At 43.7% G+C, this 26,865-nt stretch overlaps 1 protein-coding gene across 1 annotated transcript in view; it reads right to left on the minus strand.

The window, feature by feature from the left end:
* PSMD13 (proteasome 26S subunit, non-ATPase 13) overlaps window positions 1-26,865 on the minus strand; it is an 890,326-nt gene that overhangs the window by 572,255 nt on the left and 291,206 nt on the right. The window contains exon 5 of the mRNA XM_044082827.1: window positions 24,867-24,910. Within this exon, the coding sequence (XP_043938762.1) occupies window positions 24,867-24,910 (44 nt within the window). The remainder of the gene's footprint in view (window positions 1-24,866; window positions 24,911-26,865) is intronic.

Genomic DNA, 26,865 nt, shown 5'->3' on the forward strand with positions numbered 1-26,865 from the left:
CTTTAACAGTCTGCATAGACTTAGCCTTGTCCTCCATTTTCTTTAAAACGGCCTCAACAGGAGAACCAAACAGGACATCCGATTGCAAAGGGGCATCCAAAATCCTAGTTTTAACATGGTCAGATAAATTTTGATCCCTCAGCCAGGCATGCCTGCGAAGAACTGACCCAGTGGCAGCCACCCTAGACGAGGCCTGTACAGCATCAAAACCACATTGCAAAGAATGCTTACCCACCTGTTCAGAAACATGCACTAAATCTTGTAACTCTTTACAGTCAATACCTTCCGCCAGAGCATCAACCTTAGATTTCAACTGAGAAAGGAGATAATTTTGATATTTCAACATGTGAAACTGGCAATTCAAAGCTCTCATGGCTAGAGTGGAAGAAGTATAAACTTTCTTTCCCCATCTATCCAAGGCCCTGGCCTCTATCTGCAGGAACCGGATTCTTGACAACAGAAGCCTTAACACCCTTAGGCCCCTGGCTAACAGTTTCTGGGTCTGCCCTAGGACTCAGAAAAAGATATTAGCTGCAGGCACCCTGTAATACCTATCTGGTTTAACAGGAGCAGGAGGCAAATAATCAGGATTAAGAGAAGCCTCTGCAAACACATCTTCCACCACATTCAGAACAGGAGGTATAGCTAAAGGCCTATGCTGGGGTAAAAACAAAAATTCCCTAAGCCTTTTCCTGGAATCAGAGAAATCCTGACCTTCCCATTTAAAATGCTCTCTCATGGAGTGAAGGGTCTCTGAAAAAGAAAAATCCTCAGGAGGAGAAGCAGAAGGAGTAGAATCATCCACATCAGAATCAGAATAATGAGAATACTCCTGCAAGTCTTCAGCCGAAGACTCAGACACATCCGAAGCCTGCTCATAATCCCCCAACACAGGTTCCATCCTAGGCCTCTTTTCAGGCGGGGGCATAGAGCCTCTAATTAAAGTAATTAAATCCTCTGCCATTTTAAGCATGTGCTTCTTGGGCACAGCACCTGAAGAACTGGGAGCGACACCCACAGAAGCTAAACTAGACCTGCCTCTAGGAGAAGCCTTGGAAGCAGAAAGAGAGGGCCTAGATCCCTTAGGAAGGGAGGGGAGTACAGTCACTTGAGAAGCCCCTACAGCCTGCCCTGCCTCCTGGGAGGCCACATCCTGTAAAATCAAAGTTTCTCCCTGGGACTCCAGAGAGGCCTCCATCGGAACCACCGGTTCCACTGACGCCTCTAAAGAACTGACGTCCGGTTCGGACGGCTCCTCTAACCTAGGTTTAACTGCCTTGTCCTTGCGCTTCTTAGAGGAAGCCGGCGTCGGAGCATCCGACGGCATTTTGTAATTACACCGCTTTCCAAAGACCAACCTTGCACAATCCAACCTCCGCTTTATAGTGCGTTTATTAAACCTAGCACAAAAGCGGCATCCAACAACGTCGTGCTCAGGTCCCAAACAAGGTATACACAAATTATGATAATCCCTATGCGGTATCTGTTTCCCACAAGAAATACAGTTATTCACTTTTTCTGACATCCGGTAAACCACTGAGGCAAGAAAAAACCAAAATATTCCCCAACGGGGTACTTAACCAACTCTGACTTCGGTCTGAAACTCCGAAAATTTCAGAACGCCGAACGGCACTTGCAACACTGCTTCTGCATCGGACCATGCGGCAAAAAAGACTGAGGATATGACGTCGGTCATGCGCATTTGTACCCTGACGTTCTGATGTCAAATGCGCCTTGACCGACGTCAGCCTTATACTCTGATATTCGGGCCGACCGAGGGACAGCGGACTACCCAAGTGTTAGGACTGCAGCAATGTGGAATGAAGAACATCTCTCCTAGCAGAAGTTATTGCCAGGTGCAAGGCAGTCTTCCAAGATGGGAACTGAAGGGTCTGCAGAAAAAGCTGGTCCAAAAGGAGGCAATGTTAGTTTTTCCAGAACAAAGTTGAGGTCCCATGTAGGCGTAGAAGGTCTTCTAGGTGGTCTAATGTTTTTTGCCCCTCTGAGGAACTGCCTTAGGAGTGGATTTGAAAATAAAGGTGGATTAGTGTCGTAGTGAGCTGAAATAGCTGAAGCATGGATTTTAATAGAAGAGAAGGAAAGTCCTTTGTGCAACATCTCAGCTAAATACTGCAGAATGTGAGGCGTATGAGGCTGAGTTGTATCTAGGCCTTTAGCTTGGTTCCAAGCAGAAAACCTTTTCCATTTGTCCGAGTAAGCCTTCCTGGTGCCTGGCTTCTAGAATAACATCCAGTACTGCTTGAGAAAGAAGGGCTGGTTGGCTACTTAATTGATTTGCCATGCCGCTAGGTTTAAGGTTTTGATTTGGCTGTGTAGAATCTGCTTGTCTTGCTGTGTGAGCAAATGAGGTATTTGAGGCAATATCCATGGTGGGTTGTGAGCCATATTCTTCAATAGTGGGTACCAGTGCTGGCGAGGCCAGTCTGGGGTTATGAGAATCATTCGAGGATTTTCCTTCTTGACCTTCAAAAGAACCTTTGTGAGGAGAGGTAAAGGAGGAAAGGCATATGTTTTCAGGTTTTTCCAACTGAAGGAGAGAGCATCCACTTTCCATGCTTGTTGGTGGAATGTCCTTGTACAAAATGTTGTCAGCTGGTAGTTGTGAGGACTGGCAAACAGGTCTATATTTGGTAGGCCCCATCTTTGAGTTATCATTACAAATATTTTTGTGGGTCTAGCTTCCACTCATGGGGATCTTTGACGTTTCTGCTTAGGTCGTCTGCCAATGTGTCTTTCTGTCCTGGCAGGAAGTGAGCTTGTAACTGGACTTGGTAGGTCAGAGCAGTGTTCCATAAGATCACTGCTTGCCTGCAAAGAGGGTAGGAATGTGTGCCCCCTTGTTTGTTTATGTACCACATTACTGTGGTGTTGTCCGTCTTTATTGCCAGTTGTCCAGGCTGTAGCAGATCCTTGAAGGCTGTCAGAGCTTTCTGTACAGCTAGCATCTCTTTTTGGTTTATGTGCAGTTTTCTTTGTTCTGCAGTCAATAGGCCTTGAATGCATTTTCCTGCCATGTGAGCCCCCCAGGCGTAGTCTGAAGCATCTGTTGTGATAGTTTGCCTGGGTGGGGCAAGGTGAAAGGCTGACCCTTGTTGAGGTGACATGCCTGTGCCCACCAGAGAAATTCCTGTTGAAGGCAGGGAATGAGAGATATCACTGTCCAAGCTGTGGCTGTGTTGAGACCATATGCTTTTTAGGTACCATTGTAATTTCCTCATATGCAGTTTTGCAAATGGTATTATCAGAATGCAAGATGCCATGAAACCCAAAGCCTGCAGAATTTTTCTTGCAGTTAATTGGGTCTTTGTTGCCATTGTCTTGACAGAGTCAGTTGTATTTGCTTGTCTGGTGTAAGATGAGCCTTCTGGGCCCTTGTCCAAGCTGGCACCCAGGAATGTCATATTTTGTGAGGGTACTAGTTTTGACTTCTTTTCGTTTACTGTGTACCCCAGGCAATTTAGTAGATGCTTCACAAAAGCCAGATGTTGTATGAGAATGTCTTTTCTTTCTGCTTGGATGAGGCAGTCGTCCAAGTATGGATATATTTGAATTCCTCTGTCTGCAGTATGCAGTTACTGGTGCCAGGCATTTTGTGAATACTCTGGGCGCAGTAGATAAGCCAAAGGGCAGTGCAAAGAATTGATAATGGGTTGAACCTGCAATGAAACGGAGGTATCTTCTGCAACTTTGTCCGATAGGGACATGCAGGTATGCCTCCTTGGAGGTCCAACGTTACCAGCCATGCTTCCTTGCCCAACATGGGAAGTAGCTGCTGTAGTGTTAGCATCTTGAATTTGGGAACTTGTAAGTGTTCAGAATTGAAAGATCCAGAATTGGTCTCCAAGCATTTTCCTTCCTGGGTACTAGGAATAGTCGTGAGTAAAATCCTTGGCCTTGCTCTTGAGTTGGTACCCTTTGAATGGCTCTCATGGCCATGAGAGCTGTAATTTGTTTTTGAGCCTCTGCCCTTTGATTTTATGGCAGGTTTGGCATTCCTCTTTTTATTGGCAAGGCGTGGAAGTGGAATCTGTATCCTCGTAAAATTATGTCCAGGACCCATTTGTCCTTTGTGACCATGTGCCATTTGTCTACAAATAATGCTAGTCCCCCCCCTCCCCCGGGGGGGCTGACAAAAGAGCTTTGTTTGGCCAGTTGAGGTGTAAGTCATTGAGTTTGCCTTCTGGTGGCTTGAGACCAGTCTTCTCCTCCCTTCTGGGTTGGAGTGGTCCATTGGCGAGGTTTATACTGGGCTTGTGGTTGTCCTCTGCCCCTTGGGCGCCTGTATTTACCCCTCTGAGGCCTGTGAGTGGCTGGAAAGGACCAATTTTTGGTTGGCCAGTTTCTACTGAAGCGAGGGGGTTGTACTTGAAATCTTTGACTGTCTGCATTGATTTTGCCTTATCCTCCATTTTCTTTAAAACTTCTTTTGCTTTAACACCAAAAAGAACATCCTGCTGCAAGGGAGCATCTAGTAGATTTGCTTTAACATGTTCAGGCAGACTCTGCTCCTTTAACCAGGCATGCCTACGAATAACTGATCCAGTGACCGCTGCTCTGCAGGAGGCCTCCAAGGAATCAAACCCACATTGTAAGGTACGTTTGCCCACCTGCTCGGTGATGTGCAACAAATCCTGTACTTCTTTCAATTCAGATTGTTGAGGAAGAGTTGTTATCTTTTGTTTTAACTGAGAGATCAGAAATTGCTGATACTTAAGCATATGAAATTGACAGTTTAGAGCTCTCATAGCTAAAGTGGCTGAGGTGTAAACCTTTTTCCCCCCATCTGTCTAGTGCTCTTGAATCCCTTCCAGAAGGTACTGGATTTTTAGCCATGGAAGCCTTAGCCCCCTTGGGACCCTGGGAGATAGTTTCTGGGTCAACTACTGGGCTTTTGTAAAGGAATTTATGGGAATCAGGTACTCTAATATCGGTCAGGCTTGGCCGGGGCAGGAGGCAGAGAGTCAGGGTTGAAAAGTACAGTTTTGTACCTACCATAAATGTAGATGTTCGAGGATCCACATTGCTGCAGTCCTAACTATTGGGTAGTCCGCTGTCCAGTCGGCCCGAATACCAAAGTATATGGCTGACGTCGGTCAGGGCGCATTAGACTGACGTCAGTACGTCAGGGTACTAATGCGCATGACCGACGTCATATCCTCAGTCTTCTCTTGCCCCAGATGTCAGAAGACCCTGAAAAGATGAGGCCAAAACCAAAAACTCCAAACATACCTGCACCAAAAATATGTACAATATATACAAAATTACCAGAATATAACCTCACCTACACAACCACCCCTAAACACAGAGGGAAGGAGGGAGGTAATTGGACTGCAGCAATGTGGATCCTCGAACATCTACATTTATGGTAGGTACAAAACTGTACTATGTTCTTCATTCCACATTGCTGCAGTCCTAACTATTGGGTAGAATCCCAAAGCAGAGGTAAGGGAGGCTGGCAAATCATAAGGAAACAGGAGCTGACAACATGCCTTGCAAAATAGCTGTGGCAAAACCAGCCCTAGACTTAGAGTAGAGAGGAAGGTGATAATGCTTAGAGAAAGTATGCACTGAACTCCAAGTAGCTGCCTCCAAAATATCCTTAGTTGCCACCCCCCTTAGAAATGCTGTTGAAGTGGCAGTAGCCCTAGTTGAATGAGGCCTAATCCCAGCTGGAATCTCCTTGCCATGATGGGAATAACAAAATGCAATGCAAAACCCAATCCACCTAGAAATAGTTTGTTTTGACACAGGCTTGCCCTGCGAACTCAAAGCAAAAGAAACAAATAACTGCTGAGACTGCCTAAAATCCTTAGTCCTGCTCAAATAATAACGCAATTGCCTGTGTACATCTAAAGTGTGCAAAATCGTTTCCCCTTTATTTTGGGGATCTGCATAAAAAGTAGGCAAATGAATAGTTTGGTTTAAAGCCACACTAGAAACCACCTTAGGCATAAAGGAAGGATTAGTACGTAAAGATACCCTATCCTTATGGAAAATCAAAAAAGGCTCTACCGCCATAAGGGCCTGTAACTCAGAAACCCTTCTTGCAGAAGTAATGGCCAACAAAAAAGCAGTCTTCCATGACAAGTATTTCAATTCAGCAGTAGCCGCAGGCTCAAAAGGTTGTAGAGTAAGTTTCTCCAACACAAAATTGAGATCCCAAGCAGGAGTAGGAGCTCTACGTGGGGGTCTTATATTCTTTGCCCCTCTAAGAAATTGCTTGAACAAAGGATGCGAAAACAATGGTGGGTCACAATCATAGTGAGCTGAAATTGCTGCAGCATGAATCTTAATGGAAGAGAAAGACAAACCTTTGTCCAATAACTCAGTAAGATATTGAAGAGCCACACTCAAATTAGGCTCAGAAATCTCCAAATTGTTTGCTGTACTCCAAAATAAAAATCTCTTCCATTTTTCTCGTACACTTTCCTTGTACTAGGTCTCCTGGCTTCCATAATCACATTTAAAACTTGTTGAGGAAGTTGAGACCTGCTGTCTTTCAAAACAGAATATGCCAGGCTGTTAGATGAAGAGAGTGAAGCTTGACATTGAGCAGGTGACCGTCCCTCTGAGACAACAGGTGTGGAATCAAGGGTAAAGGCCATGGAGGCTTCCTTACCAGACTCCTCAGTAATGGGTACCAGTGCTGCCGAGGCCAATCTCGAGCTATTAAAATCATCCTTGGCTTGTCTTGTCTGACCTTTAGAAGCACCTTTGGAAGAAGAGGCAGAGGTGGAAAAGCATACACATGAAGATTTTTCCAACTGAAAGAAAGAGCATCCACTTTCCAAGCTGTGTGATGAAACCTCTTTGTGCAAAACTTTGGCAGCTGGTAGTTTAGTGGAGAAGCGAACAGATCTATGTCTGGAGTTCCCCATGACACTGTCAATTTTGAAATACATGAAGATCCAGTTTCCACTGTGGGGATCCATGATTTGTCTGCTTAACACATCTGCTAAGGAGTTCTGTGCTCCGGCAGAAACCTTGCCTGAAGAATTAGTTGCAAGCTGAGCGCAGTCTCCCATAAAATCATTGCTTGCCTGCACAATGGGTAAGAATGTGTTCCCCTTGTTTGTTGATGTACCACATGACAGTTGTGTTGTCTGTTAGAATCAACACCTGCCCTGGAAGAAGTAACTCCTTGAAAGCCATTAATGCAAACTGGACTGCTAACATCTCTTTCATGTTGATATGTAGATGCTGTAGTCTGGCAGGCCACTTGTCTTGTATCCACTTTCCATTTAGATGAGCTCCCCAAGCAATGTCTGAGGCATCTGTCGTTAGAATCTGACTCGCCTCTGGCCGGGTCACAGAGAGTCCCTTGTTTAGGTGACATTCCTGAGCCCACCACAAAAATTCCTTTTGAATGCAAGGTATTATTTGAATGACAGTGTCCAAATCCTGGCAGTGCTGTGTCCATACATTTTTGAGATACCATTGCAGCTTCCTCATATGCAGTTTGGCATTGGGAAGCACCAGAATACAAGATGCCATGAACCCTAAGGCTTTAAGGACTGTCCTTGCAGTCAGCCCGGACTGAAGAGATAGTTGATGGAAGTAACTGGAAAGATTCTGTTGTTTGTCCGGGGTTAAAAAGGCCATCTGGGCTGCTGTATTCAGTCTCACACCCAGAAAGCACATGTCTTGAGAGGGTACTAGACTGGACTTTATTTCGTTCACAGAATACCCTAGGCATCTTAGCACTGCTATGACATATTCCAAATGCTGTAGAAGGTCTTCCTTTTCTTGAGCCAGAATCAGGCAGTCGTCCAAGTAAGGATAGATTTGAATTCCTTTTAGCCTGAAGTAAGCTATCACTGGAGCCAGAACCTTTGTGAATACTCTGGGCGCAGTAGATAAGCCAAAGGGCAATGCAGAGAACTGATAATGAGAATTTCCAGCTCGAAAATGCAGATACTTCTTGCAACTTAGTCTTATAGGCACATGAAGGTAAGCTTCCTTGAGATCTAAAGTTACCATCCAGTGATCTTTGCCCAGCAGAGGTAAAAGCTGTTGTAACGTCAACATTTTGAACTTGGGAATGTCCAGATAAGTGTTGAGGATAGATAAATCCAAAATTGGTCTCCACGTGTTCCCCTTCTTCGGTACTAGGAACAGGCGAGAATAAAATCCTAGGCCCCTTTCTGGCACAGGAACTGGCTGAATGGCCCCTATTTGGAGCAACAGAGAAATTTGCTTGTGAGCCTCTGTTCTTTGTAGAGGAGGAATGTCTGGCATGCCTTTGAAAGGAGGCAAGGTATGGAAATAAAACCTGTAACCGTGGTGAATGATATCCAGAACCCATCTGTCTTGGGTAATTAAATCCCAATTTTCTTTGAAAAGAGACAGCCTTCCTCCCAAAGGTGCTGCCAGGCGAGAATGTACTGGCAGCTGAAAAGGCAGGTCATTGGGTCTGCTTACGAAAGGACTGGCCCCTGCCCTCACCAGAAGTCTGAGCAGATGAACTCCCTGTCCTAGGCCTAAAAGAACCTTGAGCTCTGCCCCTACCACGTCTAGACCTACCCCTAGACTGGGAATCATAAGCAGGATAAGTCCAACCCTTAGTAGGCCAATTTCTACTAAACTTCGGAGGCTGCACCTGCAAAAAATCCTTAACAGTTTGCATAGACTTAGCCTTGTCCTCCATTTTCTTTAAAACTGCTTCCACAGGCGAACCAAACACATCAGACTGTAAAGGAGCATCCAAAATCCTTGTTTTAACATGCTCAGCTAAATTCTGATCTCGCAACCAGGCGTGCCTACGAAGAACAGAACCAGTGGCAGCCACCCTCGAGGAGGCCTGCACAGCATCAAAACCACACTGCAAGGAATGTTTACCCACCTGTTCAGACACATGAACTAAATCCTGCAACTCTTTACACTCAATACCTTCTGCCAGAGCATCCACCTTAGATTTCAATTGTGAAAGGAGATAATTCTGATATTTTAACATGTGAAACTGACAATTCAACGCCCTCATGGCTAAAGTGGAAGAAGTATACACTTTCTTTCCCCATCTATCCAAAGCCCTTGCCTCTTTATCAGGAGGAACAGGATTTTTAACAACAGAGGCCTTCACACCTTTAAGCCCCTGAGAGACAGTTTCCGGGTCTGCCCTAGGACTCTTAAAAAGATACTTATGAGCTTCAGGCACCCTATAGTACCTATCCGGTTTAACTGGGGCAGGAGGCAAAGAATCAGGATTCAGGGAAGCCTCTGCAAAAACATCTTCCACCACATTCAGAACAGGAGGTATAGCTAAAGGCCTATGCTGGGGTAAAAACAAGAATTCCCTAAGCCTCTTTCTGGAATCAGAGAAATCTTGACCTTCCCATTTAAAATGCTCCCTCATGGAATGCAGAGTTTCTGAAAATGAAAAATCCTCAGGAGGAGAAGCTGAAGGAGTAGAATCATCCACATCAGAATCAGAATAAGGAGGATACTCCTGCAAGTCTTCAGCCGAAGACTCAGAAGCCTCCGAACATTGCTCAAAACTCTCAAACTCAGATTCCACCCTAGGCCTCTTATCAGGAGGGGGCATAGAACCTCTAATCATAGTAATCAAATCCTCTGCCATTTTAAGCATATGTTTCTTAGGCAAAGACCCTGAAGCACTAGGAGAAACTCCCACTGAAGCTAAACTTGGCCTACCTCTCAAAGAAGCCTTGGGAACAGAAGGGGAGGCTCTAACCACCTTAGGAAGAGAGGGAAGAACAGCCACCTGAGAAGCCCCCTCAGCCTGGCCTACTTCCTGAGAGGAAACATCCTGTAAAAGTAAAGTCTCTCCCTGAGACTCCAAAGAAACTCCTGGCAGAACCTCCGGCTCCACTGAGCCTTCTAAAGAACCGACGTCTGGGACTGTCGGTTCTTCCACTCTAGGCTTTGCTGCTTTGTCCTTGCGCTTTTGGCGAAGCGGCCGGAGCATCCGGCGGCATTTTATAATTACAACGCTTCCCAAAACTAACCTGGCACAGTCTAACCTTCTCTTAATAGTGCGTTTGTTAAATCTAGCACAAGAGCGGCATCCAACAACGTCGTGCTCAGGCCCTAAACAAGGTATACACAAAGTATGGTAATGCCTATGAGGTGTCTGTTTCCCACAAGAAATACAGTTATTCACTTTTTCTGACATCCGGTTAAATACTGAGGCAAGAAAAAACAAAATATTCCCCAACGGGTACTTAGCCAACTTTGATTCGGTCTGAAACTCTGACTTCAGAAACTTTCAGAACGCCAACCTGCACTCGCAAAATTGCTTCTGCATCGGACCATGCGGCAAAAAAGACTGAGGATATGACGTCGGTCATGCGCATTAGTACCCTGACGTACTGACGTCAGTCTAATGCGCCCTGACCGACGTCAGCCATATACTTTGGTATTCGGGCCGACTGGACAGCGGACTACCCAATAGTTAGGACTGCAGCAATGTGGAATGAAGAACATCTGGATTCTAAATAAACCATCATCCACAATGTCCAGAACAGGAGGGATGGCTAGAGGTCTATGTTGGGGGAGTAAAAAACTCTGAGCCTTTTCTTGGCATCAGAGTAATCCTGACCTTCCCAGTGAAAATGCTCCCTCAGTGTGTAAAGTTTCCACAAAACAGTAATCTTCTGGAGGGAAAGCTGAGGGAATAGAGTCCTCAGCATCAGAATCTTCATAAGGAGAGAAGGAATAATCTTGGTCTTCAGAGGTATCCAAAGAAATAGACAGTTGTTCAGAGGAAGCAGATTCTTCCTTTTGTCAGGGGACCGGGAACCCCTGATAAGAGTAATCAGATCTTCAGCCATCTTAAGCATCTGTTTTCTTAGGCATAGGGCCTTGAACAGGAGACTGAAGTGAAGCTTTTTTCGGTTTGGAAGGAGTCTTCGATTTTGAAAACGTTTTGACTGTAAGAGTCGTCGGTCTGAAAACGCCTTCAGAAAGCGAAGGTGTTTCAGAAGTACCGGTATCCTTGGAAGGTAAGTCGTCGGTAGGGCCTGAAGTAAAAGGCTGCGTCGGCCTAGTACATTCCGTCAAAATAGCCATAGCGGTCTCGGGTTCCTCAACTGCGGTAGTCAGAGGCTGCGTCGGAGCCTCACAGATAACCGGAGACTGGATCGACCGAGGCCTCGGAATCAGGCTTAGACCTGGGCTGTCGATCCTTATCCCTGCATTTTTTGTGCACGCCGGTAGTCGGTAGCTCCGACAGCATGTTATAACTAAATTTTCTGCCAAAAAAGTGTTGTGCGAAAACAAATCGTCTTTTAATAGTGCGTTTATTAAATCTAGCACAGAAACAAGTGACGTCGTGATCAGGGCCTAGGCAGGGTATACAATAAGAATGAAAATCCTTATGAGGTATTTGCTTCCCACAAGAAATACAATTAACTTTTTCTGACATCGGACTGAGGCAAGAAAAGTTTCCCCAATGGGGTACTTAGCTTTATAGAAGATTTTGGTCTGAAACTCGAATTCGAAAATCTCAGGAGTCGGCCGACCGGCACTTGCAAACTGCTTCGGGCACCGCACGGCAAGAAAGACTGAAAAAAATGGCGTCGGTTGCAATATATGTACCTCTGGCGCACTGACGTCAGGGATGAGGGGACGGCAACCGACGTCGGACCAAGACTTTGGAAATCTAGCCGAATGCGGGACCGCCTGACGACAGGATAACCCAAGTGTGATGACTGCAGCAGGGTAACACGAACATCATCCTCCGAAGCCGATGCCTACTCAGCAGCTCCGGACCCATCTGAGGGAATAGTTTCCAAGTGTCCAATACCTTGAGTTTCCAGCGGCCTAGTCGGCTCCACGTAGGAGTCGGAAGCGGCCTGTGGCTCTAAGGTAGCGGGCATCAGGGGCTGCGAACGCGCCTCACTGAGAACCGGCGACAGGCCTAGTGGAAGCCTCGTCATTGGTTTTGGACCTTGGATGCCTGTCCTTTTCTTTTTCTTTGCTTTTTTTATAAACTCCGGTAAGTTAGATGTTCCGACGGCGTTATATAATTGAATCTTCTGCCAAAGTAATGAAATGCAAAATCGTTCAGACACTTTAGTGCGTTGGTTAAATCTAGCACAAAACCGACAACTAGCAACGTCATGGTCAGGGCCTAGGCAAGGAATACAGTAAGAATGAAAATCCTTATGAGGTATTTGCTTCCCACAAGAAATACAATTATTTACTTTTTCTGACATCGGTCTGGAGCAAGAAAAAAGTTTCCCCAACAGGGTACTTAGCTTTAATGAAGACTTCGGATCTGAAATTCAAATTTGAAAATCTCAGGAGTCTGCCGACCGGCACTTGCGAACTGCTTTTGCTTCAGGCAAGAAAGATTGAAGAAAATGGCGTCGACTGCATCTTTTATACCCCTGGTACACTGACGTCAGGGAGGAGGCGACAGCAACAGACACCGGACCTAGATTTTGGAACTCGGGCCGACTGCGGGTAGCCTGCCAGCAGGATAACCCAACTGTAATGACTGCAACAGTGAAACACGATGAACATCTAGGAGAATCACAGCTGCTGGCACTGGCAGAAGTTATAATCATTGTGCTAGCGTGGCAATAAGCATTGATAGGAGCAAGACTATCTTTGGACTCGAAAGGAAGAGTAAAGAATCAGACGTCTACAAGTAGAACTAGCATCATGCTTTGGATACCCTGTGGAAATAAGCTAGCGTATGGTGACAGTAGCAGGATAATGGTGCTTAGGGTGCTGCCTATGAGCTGGCACAGGTTAGTGTAACAAAAGTAAGGGCCTGGAGCAGGTAGCCATGAATTATATTAGTGCTTATGCAGGAGGAAAGGAAGTAGCAAGTAAAATGAAACTGTTTACACAAGACTCAAAAAGGAGATCATATCCTAATATGGTATAAACAAAGTAAAACACCAACAACAAATGCAGAAAAGGGTCAGTGACAAATGCCTGCATTTGTGTGGCAACACAAACATGTCGGCGAAAACACAGTAAGAACCGCTACTGAAACATCATCTCTTCAGAATTAAAAGAGGTGCTGGGTAAAATCTACATGTAGTAACATACAAGACAAACGCAAAGAAAAAAACACCACAGCATTGTCTACAGTACAAGCTGCCAGCATGTCTCAGTTGGTCAGAAAATATTTTCACATGGTTTCCCAAAATCAAAAGCAGGTAAATCCTGGTAAACAAAAAGATAAACGATGTAACAGAAAAAAATGTCACTTTAAACCACCAACTCAGCACACATATGGAATACCCTAGAGAAATTATCGAAAGACAGGCAGCTGAGAGCTATAAAAATCAGCTATTAAGTGTCAGAAAATAAATCTTGACAAACTCTAAATAAGGATGGCTCCCAGGGCTTCAGAAATAAGAGCAACAAAGCAGAAATGAAGAGAGACAAACCAGGAATCTATCTACATTCATGCCACCACACGAGTGACCCAAAAGCAGCTAATGGTACTGCAGCTCCTCATAGCTGGCAGGAAATGAATGCCACAAACACCCAAACAATTAGGATGGGCCATCAGCTAGTTCAAATCAAGATACCAAAATATGGCAGAAAGAAATTAAACTAAGTGTTAAAGCAAAAAAAGTAAGACTAAATAGAAGCCGTGCTAACAGTCCAAACAAGCCAGTCACAAGCATCTTGTCCTCTAAATCCCTAGTTCATTTTGCATTTGAATTATCCACATTATAACATTTACACTTGAACAAATATAGTTTCCTAACTAAGGTTACCAGACAAATTTTGAACCATGCTCTCAGTCACCTCCCGTGTGAAGGCAGTGCAAGCAATCCTGAACAGTCAGCCCAGCCATACAATCAGGCTTTGTCCACTACTCCGGAGAATCCTGTCCTATTGTATTGCTTGCCAGTCCTTCATTGGATTATAGGAGACACAGTAATATACTGAGCTCTATACCTTCTGGAGGGATGGGTGAAGAATGGAAAGCCAATTGAGAAAGAGCCAGCTTCAAGTAGAATTTAAGGAGTACCACCACACTTGTTACCTTCCTGAAATCTCCAGGAAAAAAACAATATTATTATTTAGAGAAATGTCGGCTGCATCTAATTACCCAGCTTTACTATGCCATGTGGTGGAATGGTAAAGCTGCCATAATATCAGAGACTATTTAAAATGTCTACAAAAATAAAGCAATAGTCTCGCATAAGTTAGCTGTGCAGTCTTGAGTGAGGTGCAAATTACAGATTATGAAGAATAATTATCCTCAATTCAGTTTTGTGGCTAGTATCCTTGTTTGACCCATGTCCAACCAGGCTACTGTTTTGTTTTTCTGAGGCACTGGGTCCTATTTTTCACATCATCAGGTCTTTTCACAAGACTGGTGTTTTTCAGTACTACTTGGAGGCATTAGTAACTATGATGTTCACAAAAGAATGGGTCACAACAGTCTTAATTACAACCCTAGCTCAAACAGCCTAGAATGCAGAGTTCTACAGGTTTCAATGCTAGGTTCGTCAACAGTAACCATGTAAATCCTTCCCTTAACAGAAATCAGACAGAGGGGGCTGTGGTATCATTGTTATGTGGATGTTGTCCAATTGCACCTTTCCTTCTCTCAATGATATATGATGAATTTTAATTCTCTAGAGGGCAAGCTGGGTCACTTAAAGGATTAAACATAACGGTCTACAACTTAACAGGAAGAAAAAAAAACACTTCCCCTTGGCTAATCATACCACTGTGATGGACTCTGCTGCTCCAGTTCTTGACTCCTGTATTATTTCTGTGGGTGAAACATTGGATGCTGTGCATAAAGTGTGATCTCTGAAGACAAACATTTCAAGACAAGTGTCTGCTATTGCCAAGTTATTCTGTTACCTGATGGTTCCTCAAACAGATACCATCTGAGGAATCTATCTCAGATACAACAGCTAATTTCAGAGGATCTAGCTGAGGTGCTTCATGCCTTGATTCCCCTCATGTCTATATGATGCAAAAATGGCACTACCCAAAGAATTCCAACAAAAGCACATTCCCTTAAGCAACAGTTATAAAACAGCTAGATCTTCGTACAGCCTAAATTGGTGGACTATCAGCCATTCAACACAATACACACAGGTCATATTAACATCTGTAGCATAAGATAAAGAGAAAACTTAGCTACTCAGCTCTTGCCTGGTACACCACAGTACAATCATAATGCACTGATCTGGCAGAGACTGTAGCGGTTGCCTATACAACTGCAGACAGTCTATCATGCCCTATAAGACCTGGGTTCCTTACATCTTAAAAGTGTTGCTAACTCCTTACAGATTGGTATGAGGCTGCTGTTCTAAAATTCTGGGCTGCTAGACGTTCCAACAGTGTAGACAGAAACCAATGATGTCCATTCTTTTGCAAACTGGGTGCCATTACCTTTGGGATTTGCTACAACAGTGATATGGTATTTTTTGTACATGTTTGTTGTCCCTAAACAGTCCCTTCTTCCAAATTCCAAACACAGACAGCTCTAATGATTTGCTTGCCTTTAGTTAAGGACAACTACATAACTATTTATCTTCGAAAATTGCAATGGATGTCAACAATTATCAGCATTGCCTGTTTATGTATTTTACTGTGATATGGTTTGTTTGCAAGCAAACTAATATAATCTTACCATGAAATGGAGATCAGCCCGAGTAATAGAGTCTGTAGGTCACTAGGCAGATAAGATCACTTTAGGATGTATGCCCGCAGTAAAGTTCACAATGAGTCTAAAACATACCTGTTTTAACCACCAAAGCGGTGCCAAAGACTTAAGTACAAGATACCACAGGTAGCACACAAATATAGGAGTTCATGAGTAAACCTAGTTTACCAAGCAAAAAAAAAAAAAAAAAAACATGGGGACCCAACAGAGTCTTCTTTTCCTACAAAAAGGGAGATCCTGCACGGTTTCAGAATCTATTACCTCAGTTATGAGCAAGAGAGGCAGAAATTCAAGCAGTAAAATCAATGTCAGTGTAGTTCATTGCAAACCTCCTTTTATACATATACTTGCAATGCAGCAGTACAAGAAGGAAATTAAAAAAAGGGAAAAGAGAGCTGGAAGGTTCATGAGCTCTGCTTGCCCGGTCTTATTTTAATTCATAACTGCATTTACTGAAATCCTACTTTGAGTTGTTCCCCCCACATACACACACATATATAGAGGAAAGAAGACAAATAGTCAGTCTCTCAATCTTTCTTGAATACAGTACAGAAGAGATGGAAACAGGGTCAGTTTTTTTAAGCAGGGAAGCAATAAACTCTGCCATCTAAGATAGATAAATGCATGTGAATTGTTTGCAGCTCATTTGCAAATTTGTATTCTAAAGATTTTTATTCTAACTGCAAATGTTGCTATGTGCTTAGGGTTCTATGTTTCTTGCAGCAAAGCTTTTCTCTCAGGGAAATTGTCTAAAAAGGACACTACTCAGGACATTCCCCTTAAATAAAGATAATGAACAAAGCAGAGTACATTGGGAAAAAGATGTTAAGGATGAAGCTGCCAGGTAACAGGAAAAGAGGAAGGCCTAAGATAAGGTTTATGGATGTGGTGGAGAGGACATGCAGGTGGTTGGTGTGACAGATCAAGATACAGAAGACAGGAAGAAATGGAAACAGATGATCCGCTGTGGCGACCCCTAACGGGAGCAGCCGAAAAAAGAAGAAAGTCAAATAAGCAACTAAAGTCAGAAAAAGCAAGTAAACAAAACATAACATGCCCCTGGACTATATATCACAATCTGTTCAAAACAGATATGGTGTTATTGGATAAAATAAACAGACTTTTATATTTACTAACATCAAAAGAGTAATGCAAAAATCAACACCACAAGAATACACTATGCTCAAATAGAGAAAATGTATTTCTGACGCACAAAACAGTAATCATACCTCAAGTGCTGTACATCACAAAATGTTCTATTTGTGCTTAATTACAGATGCAAGTATCATATTTAAATCTATTTATCACTATACACTACTGTTTTATTGCATTTTTCATCTCGGGTCATGGCTAAAAAAAGTCTTTGGACTAGCCCATATACCCAGTTAACCGATGGTATACAAATAAGTAAATTATGTAGATGCAAAAGGCCTAGAAACTACTGCATCACTATAGTGAAAAAGTACAGTTTTGTACCTACCATAAATGTAGATGTCCGAACTGGATAGCATCTGCAGTCATAACAACTGGGTTGTCCTGTCGTCAGGCAGCCCTTCAGTCGGCCGGATTCCAAAGTCCGGGTCCGGCTTCGGCTGATGTCGCACTCCACCCGACGTCATCTCTGTTGGTCTTCGGGTATAAAAGCATCAGCCGACGCCATTTTCCTCAGTGTTTCTTGCCCCAGATGCCAGAAGCCCTCTTGCAGGCTAAAAATTGGATAGATGCCAATGTTTCCAAATAGATAGAGGTAAACACAACAATAAGCATGTATGTACATATATACAAACAAATACACCATAAAGACTCCCCCAACAGCTAGCTATTAGGAGGGTAAACACCCTAGGAGTACCACAGAGGGAAGGAGGGAGGTAATCCTGACTGCAGATGCTATCCAGTTCGGACATCTACATTTATGGTAGGTACAAAACTGTACTATGTCCTTCATGGATGCATCTGCAGTCATAACTGGGTAGAATACCATAGCCAACTAGGGAGGAGGATAAAAGTAGATTATGGTGTGTTTAGGATCCCTTGCAGTACAGCAGTGGCAAACCCTGCTCGGGATCTGGAATATAGAGGCAAATTATAATGCTTGGCAAATGTATGCACGGAGGTCCAAGTAGCCGCCTCAATAATGTCTTTGGTTGCCACTCCTCGTAAGAAGGCTGTGGTAGTGGCTGTTGCCCTTGTAGAATGAGGTCTTATGTTCTGTGGAATTGGTTTTCCATGGAAGGAGTAACAGAATCGTATGCAATTTCCTATCCATTTGGAGATTGTCTGTTTGGAAATAGCTTTTCCTTCCCTTCCTGTTGCATAGGCTACAAAAGTTGGTCAGTCTTTCTGCTATTTTTGTTCTGTCCAAGTAGTAGCGTAGCTGTCTATGTACATCCAAGGTATGCAGTATTCTTTCCCTCTATTTTGTGGGTTGGGAAAGAAGGTAGGTAGGTGGATTGCCTGGTTTAAAGACACTCTGGATACCACCTTGGGCATAAATGTAGGATTAGTCCTCATGGACACTCTATCTTGGTGGAAGATTAGGAAGGGTTGCACTGCCATTAAGGCCTGTAGTTCTGAAACCCTCCTTGCTGAAGTAATTGCCAGTAGGAAAGCAGTTTTCCATGACAGGTGTTGTAGGTCTGCTGTTGCTGCTGGTTCAAAGGGTGATAGTGTTAATTTTTCTAGCACAAAGTTCAAATCCCAAGCTGGTAATGGTGGTTTCCTTGGAGGTTTTACATTCTTGATTCCTCTGAGGAACTGCCTGAGCAAAGGGTGCGAAAAACAGGTGGATCAAAGCTGTATTCTGCTGAAATAGCTGATGCATGTATCTTGATGGAGGAGTAGGACAGGCCTGAATGAAGAAGTTCGCCAGATACTCCAGAATGTTAGGCATATCTATGTTTGACACATCTTTTCCTCTTTCTGTACTCCAAATGACAAACCTTTTCCATTTTCCAGCATAGTTCCTTCTTGTTGAAGGTCTGCGTGCTTCAAGAATAATGTCTTTTACTCTTTGGGAAAGTTCTGGATTAGCTGCTGCTATGTGATGTTCCATGCAGTTAGTTGCAACGCTTTTTAGGTTTGGATGTATGATGCTGTAGTTGTTCTGAGTTAACATCAAAGGCATCAGGGGTATCGGCCACATGTTGTTCCGAGACATGCTCCTCAGTAGTGGGTACCAGTGTTGTCTTGGCCAGTTCGGAGCTATCAGTATTATCCTTGGACGTTCTTCCTTGATTTTCAGTAGTACCTTGTGTATCAAAGGAAGAGGTGGGAATGCATATGCTGTTAGGCCTTTCCAGTTGAAGGAGAGCGAATCCACTTTCCATGCTAGTGGGTGGAATGTCCTTGTGCAGAATTTTTTGAGCTGGTGATTGAGAGGTGATGCGAATAGGTCTATCTGTGGCATTCCCCATTTCTTTGAGATGGTCTTGAAGATGTCCGGGTGTAGCTTCCATTCGTGGGCATCCGAAGTGGTTCTGCTTAATATGTCTGCTAGAGTATTGTCTTTCCCCGGTACAAATATTGCCTGTAACTGGATGTTGATGCTTTTATACCCGAAGACCAACAGAGATGACGTCGGGTGGAGTGCGACATCAGCCGAAGCCGGACCCGGACTTTGGAATCCGGCCGACTGCAGGGCTGCCTGACGACAGGACAACCCACTTGTTATGACTGCAGATGCATCCATGAAGGACATCTGGATGTTGTAGCTGAGTGCCAGGGTCCACAGCTCCAAGGTCATCCTGCATAGGGGGTATGAATGAGTGCCTCCCTGTTTGTTGATGTACCACATGACTGTGGTGTTGTCTGTCCTTATCATCAACTGGCCCTCCTTGAGAAATGGTTTGAACTTTTGGATTGCCAGTTTTACTGCCAGCATTTCTTTTAGGTTGATGTGCAGGTGAAGTTGATCCTGTGCCCACAATCCTTGCACGCATTTGTCCAGCATGTGGGCCCCCCATCCTAGGTCTGAAGCGTCTGTTGTGATGGTCTGGCTTGCTTGACATCTGCGAAAGGGTAGGCCTGGGTTTGACTGGCATGCCTGAGCCCACCATAGGAACTCCTGTTTTAAGCATGGAATTAGTGGGATTTCTGTTTCTAGACTGTGTCTGTGTTGGGACCATAAATTCTTTAGGTACCACTGTAGTTTTCTCATATGTAGTCTGGCAAATGGAACCAAGATTATGCATGATGCCATGAAGCCCAAGGCCTGCAGTACTTTTCTTGCTGTTAACTTGTTCAGTTTTGTTAGTGCCAAGAAGTAAAGAGGAAGTTCTTTTTGTTTTTCTGTAGTCAGGAATGCCATTTGTTTTACTGTGTCCAATTCCGCTCCCAAGAATGTCCTTGTTTGGGATGGTATCAGCCTTGACTTTTGTAAATTGACTGTGTATCCCAGTGCTTGTAGCAAGTAAATGACCCTTTGTAAATCTGTTGTCAGCTTGCTTTTGTTGTCCCCTTGTAGCAGGCAGTCGTCCAGGTATGGATAAATTTGAATTCCCTGTAGTCTGCAATGGCGATTACTGATGCCAGGCATTTTGTGAATACTCTGGGCAGTAGATAAGCCAAAGGGCAATGCTGAGAATTGATAGTGCTCTGATCCTGCAAGAAATCTGAGGTATCTTCTGCAGATTGGTCGAATGGGGACGTGCAGGTATGCCTCCTTGAGATCTAGAGTTACCAGCCAAGACTCCTTGCCCAGCATGGGAAGAAGCTGCTGTAGGGTCAGCATTTTGAATTTTGGGACAATGATGTATGTATTTAAGGTGGACAGGTCGAGAATTGGTCTCCAACTCTTTTCCTTTCTTGGAACTAGGAATAGTCTGGAATAGAACCCCTTTCCTTGCTCTGCTGTTGGCACTCTTTCCACAGCTCTCATGTTTGCTAACTCCATTATCTGGCGTAGAGCCTCTGTTTTTGATTTGGAGGTAGATTTGGCATTCCTCTTTGACTGGTAAAGTGTGGAAGTGAAACCGGTAACCTTGATCTATGGTTTGTAAAATCCACTTGTCTTTTGTTATGCAGTGCCAGTTCCTTGAAAATAAGGTTAACTTTCCGCCTAGAGGAGCTGCTATTTGTTCCCTGGTAGGCGGATTTAGGGTTAAGTCACTGTGGTTGTGCTGATGTAGTGGCAGTGGCTGTGTCTGTGCCTCTGTTTTTACCTTGCCACTGTCGCCCTCTGTAGGCACCTCCTCTTGATTGGTTTCTGCCTCTGGAACGCCTATTCCTGCCCCTTTGAAATTTTGTGGAGTCAGGAAAGGACCAATTTTTGGCAGGCCAGTTCCTGCTAAACCTTGGGGTTGAACCTGCAAGAAATCTTTAACAGTTTGAACAGATTTTGCCTTTTCTTCCATTTTCTTCATAACCTGCTGGGCAGGTGTACCAAACAAACTTGTCTTGTCCATAGGAGCATCTAGCAGCTTAGCTTTAACATGATCCGGTAAAGCTTGTTCCTTTAGCCATGCATGCCTTCTTATCACTGTGCCTGTCATGGCTGATCTAAATGAAGCCTCCAGTGCATCATAGCCACATTTTAAGGAATGGTTGCTAACCTGTTGTATGTTATTTACCATCTCTAATACATATTTCTTATCAAGAGATTCATCAGTGGTTAGTTTTTTAGTTAACTGATCAAGCATAAACTCTTGGTATTGTATCATGTGAAACTGACAGTTTAAAGCTCTAGCTGAGAGAGTAGCTGAAGTGTAGACCTTTTACCCCATCTGTCTAATGACCTTGCTTCCCTTTCAGAAGGAATAGGGTTTTAGCTATGGTCGCTACTGCCTTGGGACCCTGGGATATAGTTTCTGGGTCTGCAAGTGGGGCCTTGTAAAGGTGGTGATGAGTATCTGGCACCCTGTAAAATCTGTCTGGTTTGGCAGGGGCTGGGGGTAAAGAATCTGGAGCGGAGCAAACATCATTGAAAGCATCATCCACCACAGAGAGAACAGGAGGTATAGCTAAGGGCCTGTGCTGTGGGAGGTGCAGAAAGGTCCTAAGTCTTTTTCTGGAGTCTGAAAAATCCTGTTGCTGCCATTGGAACTGTTCTCGCATGGCATGCAAGGTTTCCCCAAAGGAGAATTCTTCTGGTGGTGAAGCAGCTGGAATGGATTCTTCAGCATCAGAATCTTCAAAATTGGAGAAAGGAGCCTCTGGCTGGTCAGTTATGTCTGATTCATCAGCAGATTCATCAGAGGACACTGGCTCAGGGGGCTCTGCCCTAGGTCTCTTCTCTGGGGGCTGAGAGGCCCTATCTGGGTGAGATTGAGATCCTCTGATTAAAGAAATTAAATCTTCTGCCAAAGTAAGCATTTGGGAACTAGAAGAGGGCCTGGATGTGGGGGGTTTAACAGGCACTGTTTTAGTAGTCTTGGCTGCTTTAGCCCTGGCGAAGGCCTTAATGGACATGGCTGCTGGAGGCCTAGCAGCACCACGTGCTGGGTTAGAGACATCCAAGGGGATGGTGTCTGATAAGTCAACCACCGTAGTGGGTAAAATTTCTTTGGTCGATTCAAGAGTTGTAGCAGGGGCCTCAGTTGTAGGAATAGGTTCAGCTGTACTTAGATCAGTTTTCTCGGTTTCGGCCGAAACGCGGTTTGCTTAACCATGGTTTCGGCCGAAACCGCGGACCGCGAGTGTCGGTCTTTATCTTTGCGTTTTTTGGTAGATTGGGTAGTCGGAGGATCCGACGGCATAATGTACGCAAAATCAGAACCGAAAAACTGTTCTGCAAACTCCGACCGACGCCTAAGCGTTCGTCGGTTGAAGGAAGCACAGGCCGAACAGGCTGCTACGTCGTGGGCTGGGCCTAAACAAGGCAGACAGTAAGAGTGGAAATCTTTATGAGGTATTTGTTAACTTTTTCTGACATCGGCTGAGGCAAGAAAGAGTCCCCAACGGGGTACTTAGCTTTAGAAGTCTTCGAAGTAGTATTCGGTAGAAGTAATCTCTGGATCCGACCGACCGGCACTTGCGAACAGCTTCTGCTTCGGGCGCCACGCGGCAAGAAAGACTGAGGAAAATGGCGTCGGCTGATGCTTTTATACCCGAAGACCAACAGAGATGACGTCAGGTGGAGTGCGACATCAGCCGAAGCCGGACCCGGACTTTGGAATCCGGCCGACTGAAGGGCTGCCTGACGACAGGACAACCCAGTTGTTATGACTGCAGATGCATCCATGAAGGACATCAGCAGTATTTACAAGACACTAAGTAACAACTGAGCACACAACCTACAAGGAAACTGGTCTTGAAAAACCTGGTACTTATGACTGAATTTTAGCTTAAATTTTAAAAATTAAATTAAAAGTAACCACTTAAATATTTTAAGCAGAACACTGCTTCTCATTCCCATAGCCATCCAAAAGACAGATGATTAAGGAGGGTCACAATACATTCAAGTGTAACTACAGGTAGGTTAGCTGTAGGGAAGTTAAGCAGAGCACTATGCACATCAAGCAGACTTACACAAACGTTTAGGCGAAGACTCGCTAAAAGGATAAAAAGAAATCCATTCATTTTTTTGTACACAGTCACTTTATACAAGTGGATGAAAATATATCAAAAATAACTCCCATCTTTTTTATTTACTTAAATTTATTTACCAGGTTAGAGTACTGCTCCAACTGGGCCTAGTTCAGATATAGCCCAGGAGAGACTTGAAATATACGGTGAATAATATGCTTTCATTTACTACACTACAGTAGTCAGTATATGGAGCAGACAGAGGGCAATCAGAAGTCAGTCATACAGAGCAACATATAGTGAGATGTACAAGAATACTATCCGTTGGGGGGGGGGGGGGGGGTGATTTTCTATGACTAAAATTGCAATTCATGAGTTTTGCACTTTGGTATTCTCAATGTGGGCCTGTATGTGTATGGTTTGATAAAGACAGACATCTAGATGTCTGAACTCCTTAGCTGTTTCAAAGGGCTGGTAATCGCTGTCTTTGATAAGCCAGTCTGCGGAAACTGATGCAAGCTTTTATTTGGTTCTGAAAGTCACAGCTATGGTTTTAGCTGCATTTAAGATTAGTTTCATGGATTTTAACCATCTGGAAACCACAAGATTTGCTTTAAGTTGCTCTTTAGGTTTACCATGGGAAAGGCCATTTCTGCAAATAATTAAGGGAAAACTTGACGGTAGCTTGTTTATAAACATGGAGAAGATGGCCTTGGCAAGCAGTGGTCATTGGGTTAGGAAACTTATGGAGTGTGCAGGGATTGCAGACATCTGTCCCATTTTTGACACTGAACATTGTGTTGCAGACAGGAGCATCCTCTGAACCAAAGGAAGGCTTGGGAGCGGAGGTCACATACTGTTTAGAGTGTTCTGTAGCAGAGTGTGATCCCCATAATCAAAAGCTTTTCCGAGATCCATGAATAGTGAAAGCAGCCCCAACTATGTTTACAAAATTATCAGTCAAAGTTGACAGAGAAATCAAAGTGATGAGGTAATCCAGAATCCATATAGGTTTCAACAGTAAGGAGCATTTTTTTAAAAGTATTCTGCAATATGGCTATAAACCAGCTTTTCAAGAATCTAACCAAGGATTGGTAACCAGATTCTTTGCACAAGTCAAAAACAGAACTGGGTTTGGAAGTTTTAGGAAGTGGTTTCACTATGTTGAATTTCCATAGAGAGAGAGCGAGAGAGAGAGAGAGTAGATGTTGAGTAACAATAACAATATATTCCTTGCAGGAGTCTTAAAAACAGCTTGAGGTTGTCACAGCTATCCAACACGTCAGTGGGCATTTTTCTTGATTGATATCTTTTTTGTACACAGACTCAATTAAAGAAAAATGGGAGGTGTACAGAGGTGTGAAGATGCTTCACGAGTTCTACTACCCAAGGGATGAGGAGCTGAGGGAAGAACAGAGAATTCAGTGATAAAATCATCAGCTGACACAGGGCCATTTGTGCAGGGGAGTGCATTTTCTCATGTAGGTTAGGGGAAGTATACAGATTTTGAGAAGGGAAGCTTTTTGTTTCTGCATCACCTTTTACGCTAAGCTATGAAGAATCATCCATTCTCAAGGTCAGGAGATTAAAGCACACAGTCACATTAATAAGCTTCAAACAAGGAACTAGGTAGCTTTACATATTCTGAAAATGTCTCACTGCTTCCAAAATTAAACACCAAAAATTATAATTCTGTTTCATGACATGTATTTCTACTGTCCAATGATTAAAAACAGACAAAAGGGCCAAGAAGTAAGCCACTGACCTTTTCCTGTGTCTTCTCCAGAAACGTGAGGGCCACATTAGGATCTTAAATAAAAATGAAAGCATTTACTCAAGCTAAAAAAAAAACTTAACATAACTTAATACTTCTAGAAGACCTATAACTATACCACTCTAAACCAGTATCATACTTTGATGGAAGTGTGTTTTTAAAACTGTACAGCTTTCTGATAGCAATGTGCACTTTTTTTAAAAGTGCAATTTTATTCCCTCTATGACCTGCACCACACAAAGCAACATCTGCTACAAGTCCAGTAAATCATATACTCCTTTATTACAGGAAGAAAATATGAGTAGGTGTCTATCAGCAGTAACATAACCCACTCACTTCCCTCTCAGTTTAATTCTATTCTAAGACCAGAATGTTAAGAAAAATCTAAAAGGAAAAAGACAGATGCTCTACTTTGATGCAGTATCACTGTAGATCTTAAGTACCCTATTAATTTACTGATAAATAATTTCAGATAAACACAGTGGTAGCTAATCAGATAACATATGTACTCACCACATCAGATGACCTGAGAAAGGGTCGTCCTTTGTGGGTCTAACAGCATATCCTTTCCAGCTCTCTTCAAGTGCAGCAACTTTAGAGGGCATGTGTACCCTTCAACAGATAACACCATGAGAGGCATACACTACTATGAAGTAGGTCTAGTCCCTTCACCTACCAGTTCTTTCTCAACCACTACTTGAGTACACTCAGTAAGTCAGCAAAACAATGGAGTAAACTATACTGTATAAGGACACACGTACTGGTCAAAAAGTTACAGAAAACTAATATCAGCTGTTGGATGGAGGGACAGTCCTTACACGGAAGGATGGCAGGAGGGTAAGTAGAACCCATAAAAAAAGAATACTTAACAGATAATTCTACAGAATGAGTACACAGCTGTTACATGGATATTGGAAGTCTACCCTGGTAGGTCTAAGACTGTGGAGTACATTAAGCACTGTAAAAACACTCAGGGATGAAGACACTGGAGGACATTCAAAAGGCAAATTCTCAGACAGTTTGAAGTATTGAAGCAGCAAAGGTAGCAAAACTCGGCAGGTATGTTGGCTTAGAGGGATAAAGCCTGACTACAACACAGGCGACCAGTGTCTGAACAGCAGCTCAGGAATAGTGAAGCTGAAGTGGGTGAAGGGAGTGATGTGGCTTAGCCTTCTCAACTCACCTCTCTTGGTACCCTCTAAACTGCACAGCAATGTTGTTGTAAACACTTCTGTATTACTATGTTGCTTTTCAGATGTTCCACAACATAATACTTCCTGCACTGTCTGCAGTTTATGTCACCTATATTAAATGTAGTACTTCATGCACTGAATGCAATTCTAGGCTACCTATTCCATTCATAACCTATGGCTTGGAACACGGTTTAAACAATATTTTGACCAGTCTCCTTAACCAGTTAACAGATGGACACAGTAGCCCAGCTCTGGGGTATGGAGGGAGTATAGAGGGATAAAGCTCCGATTATAAGCAATGCCCAAGTTTGATTAGTGGTTGAAGCACTGAAGTGCAACGTGGGAAGAGGGTTGGAGTGCATAGCTGATACTGGTTCACTTATTCTTAGTGTGGGAATGGTTGTTTTGGTTGTCTGATGTCTTCCTTGCTAGCAGAGACTTGCACTGCATTGAAAAGACCAAGAATGTGAACTTGGTGATTCTAAGACAGCGATAGTAACCTTCATCAGTATGTGTGTAGAACAACGCATGTGCAAATGGAGGATACAAGATGCCATGCGGTAATGCAGGTGCTCACTTCTGCCACCAGGAATAAAAGTTAAGGCCTTAAGAACCCTCTGACTTTTGGGATGCTGGTGAGAGCAGAAACTACCTCTATAACTGTCTAGGTGATGGTCCTTCTGGTAAGTCTCTCACCTGTGTGCTGGGGATACCTGGTAGGGAGAAACTTACAGACTAAACATCTATAGGAGAGGGTTGAATGTGGGTAAAAAGCTAAAAGGAACAGAAAAATTGCA

The sequence above is a fragment of the Protopterus annectens genome, chromosome 9.part0, assembly GCF_019279795.1.
Source record: "Protopterus annectens isolate FY-2018-M chromosome 9.part0, PAN1.0, whole genome shotgun sequence".
NCBI classification, from domain to species: domain Eukaryota; kingdom Metazoa; phylum Chordata; order Ceratodontiformes; family Protopteridae; genus Protopterus; species Protopterus annectens.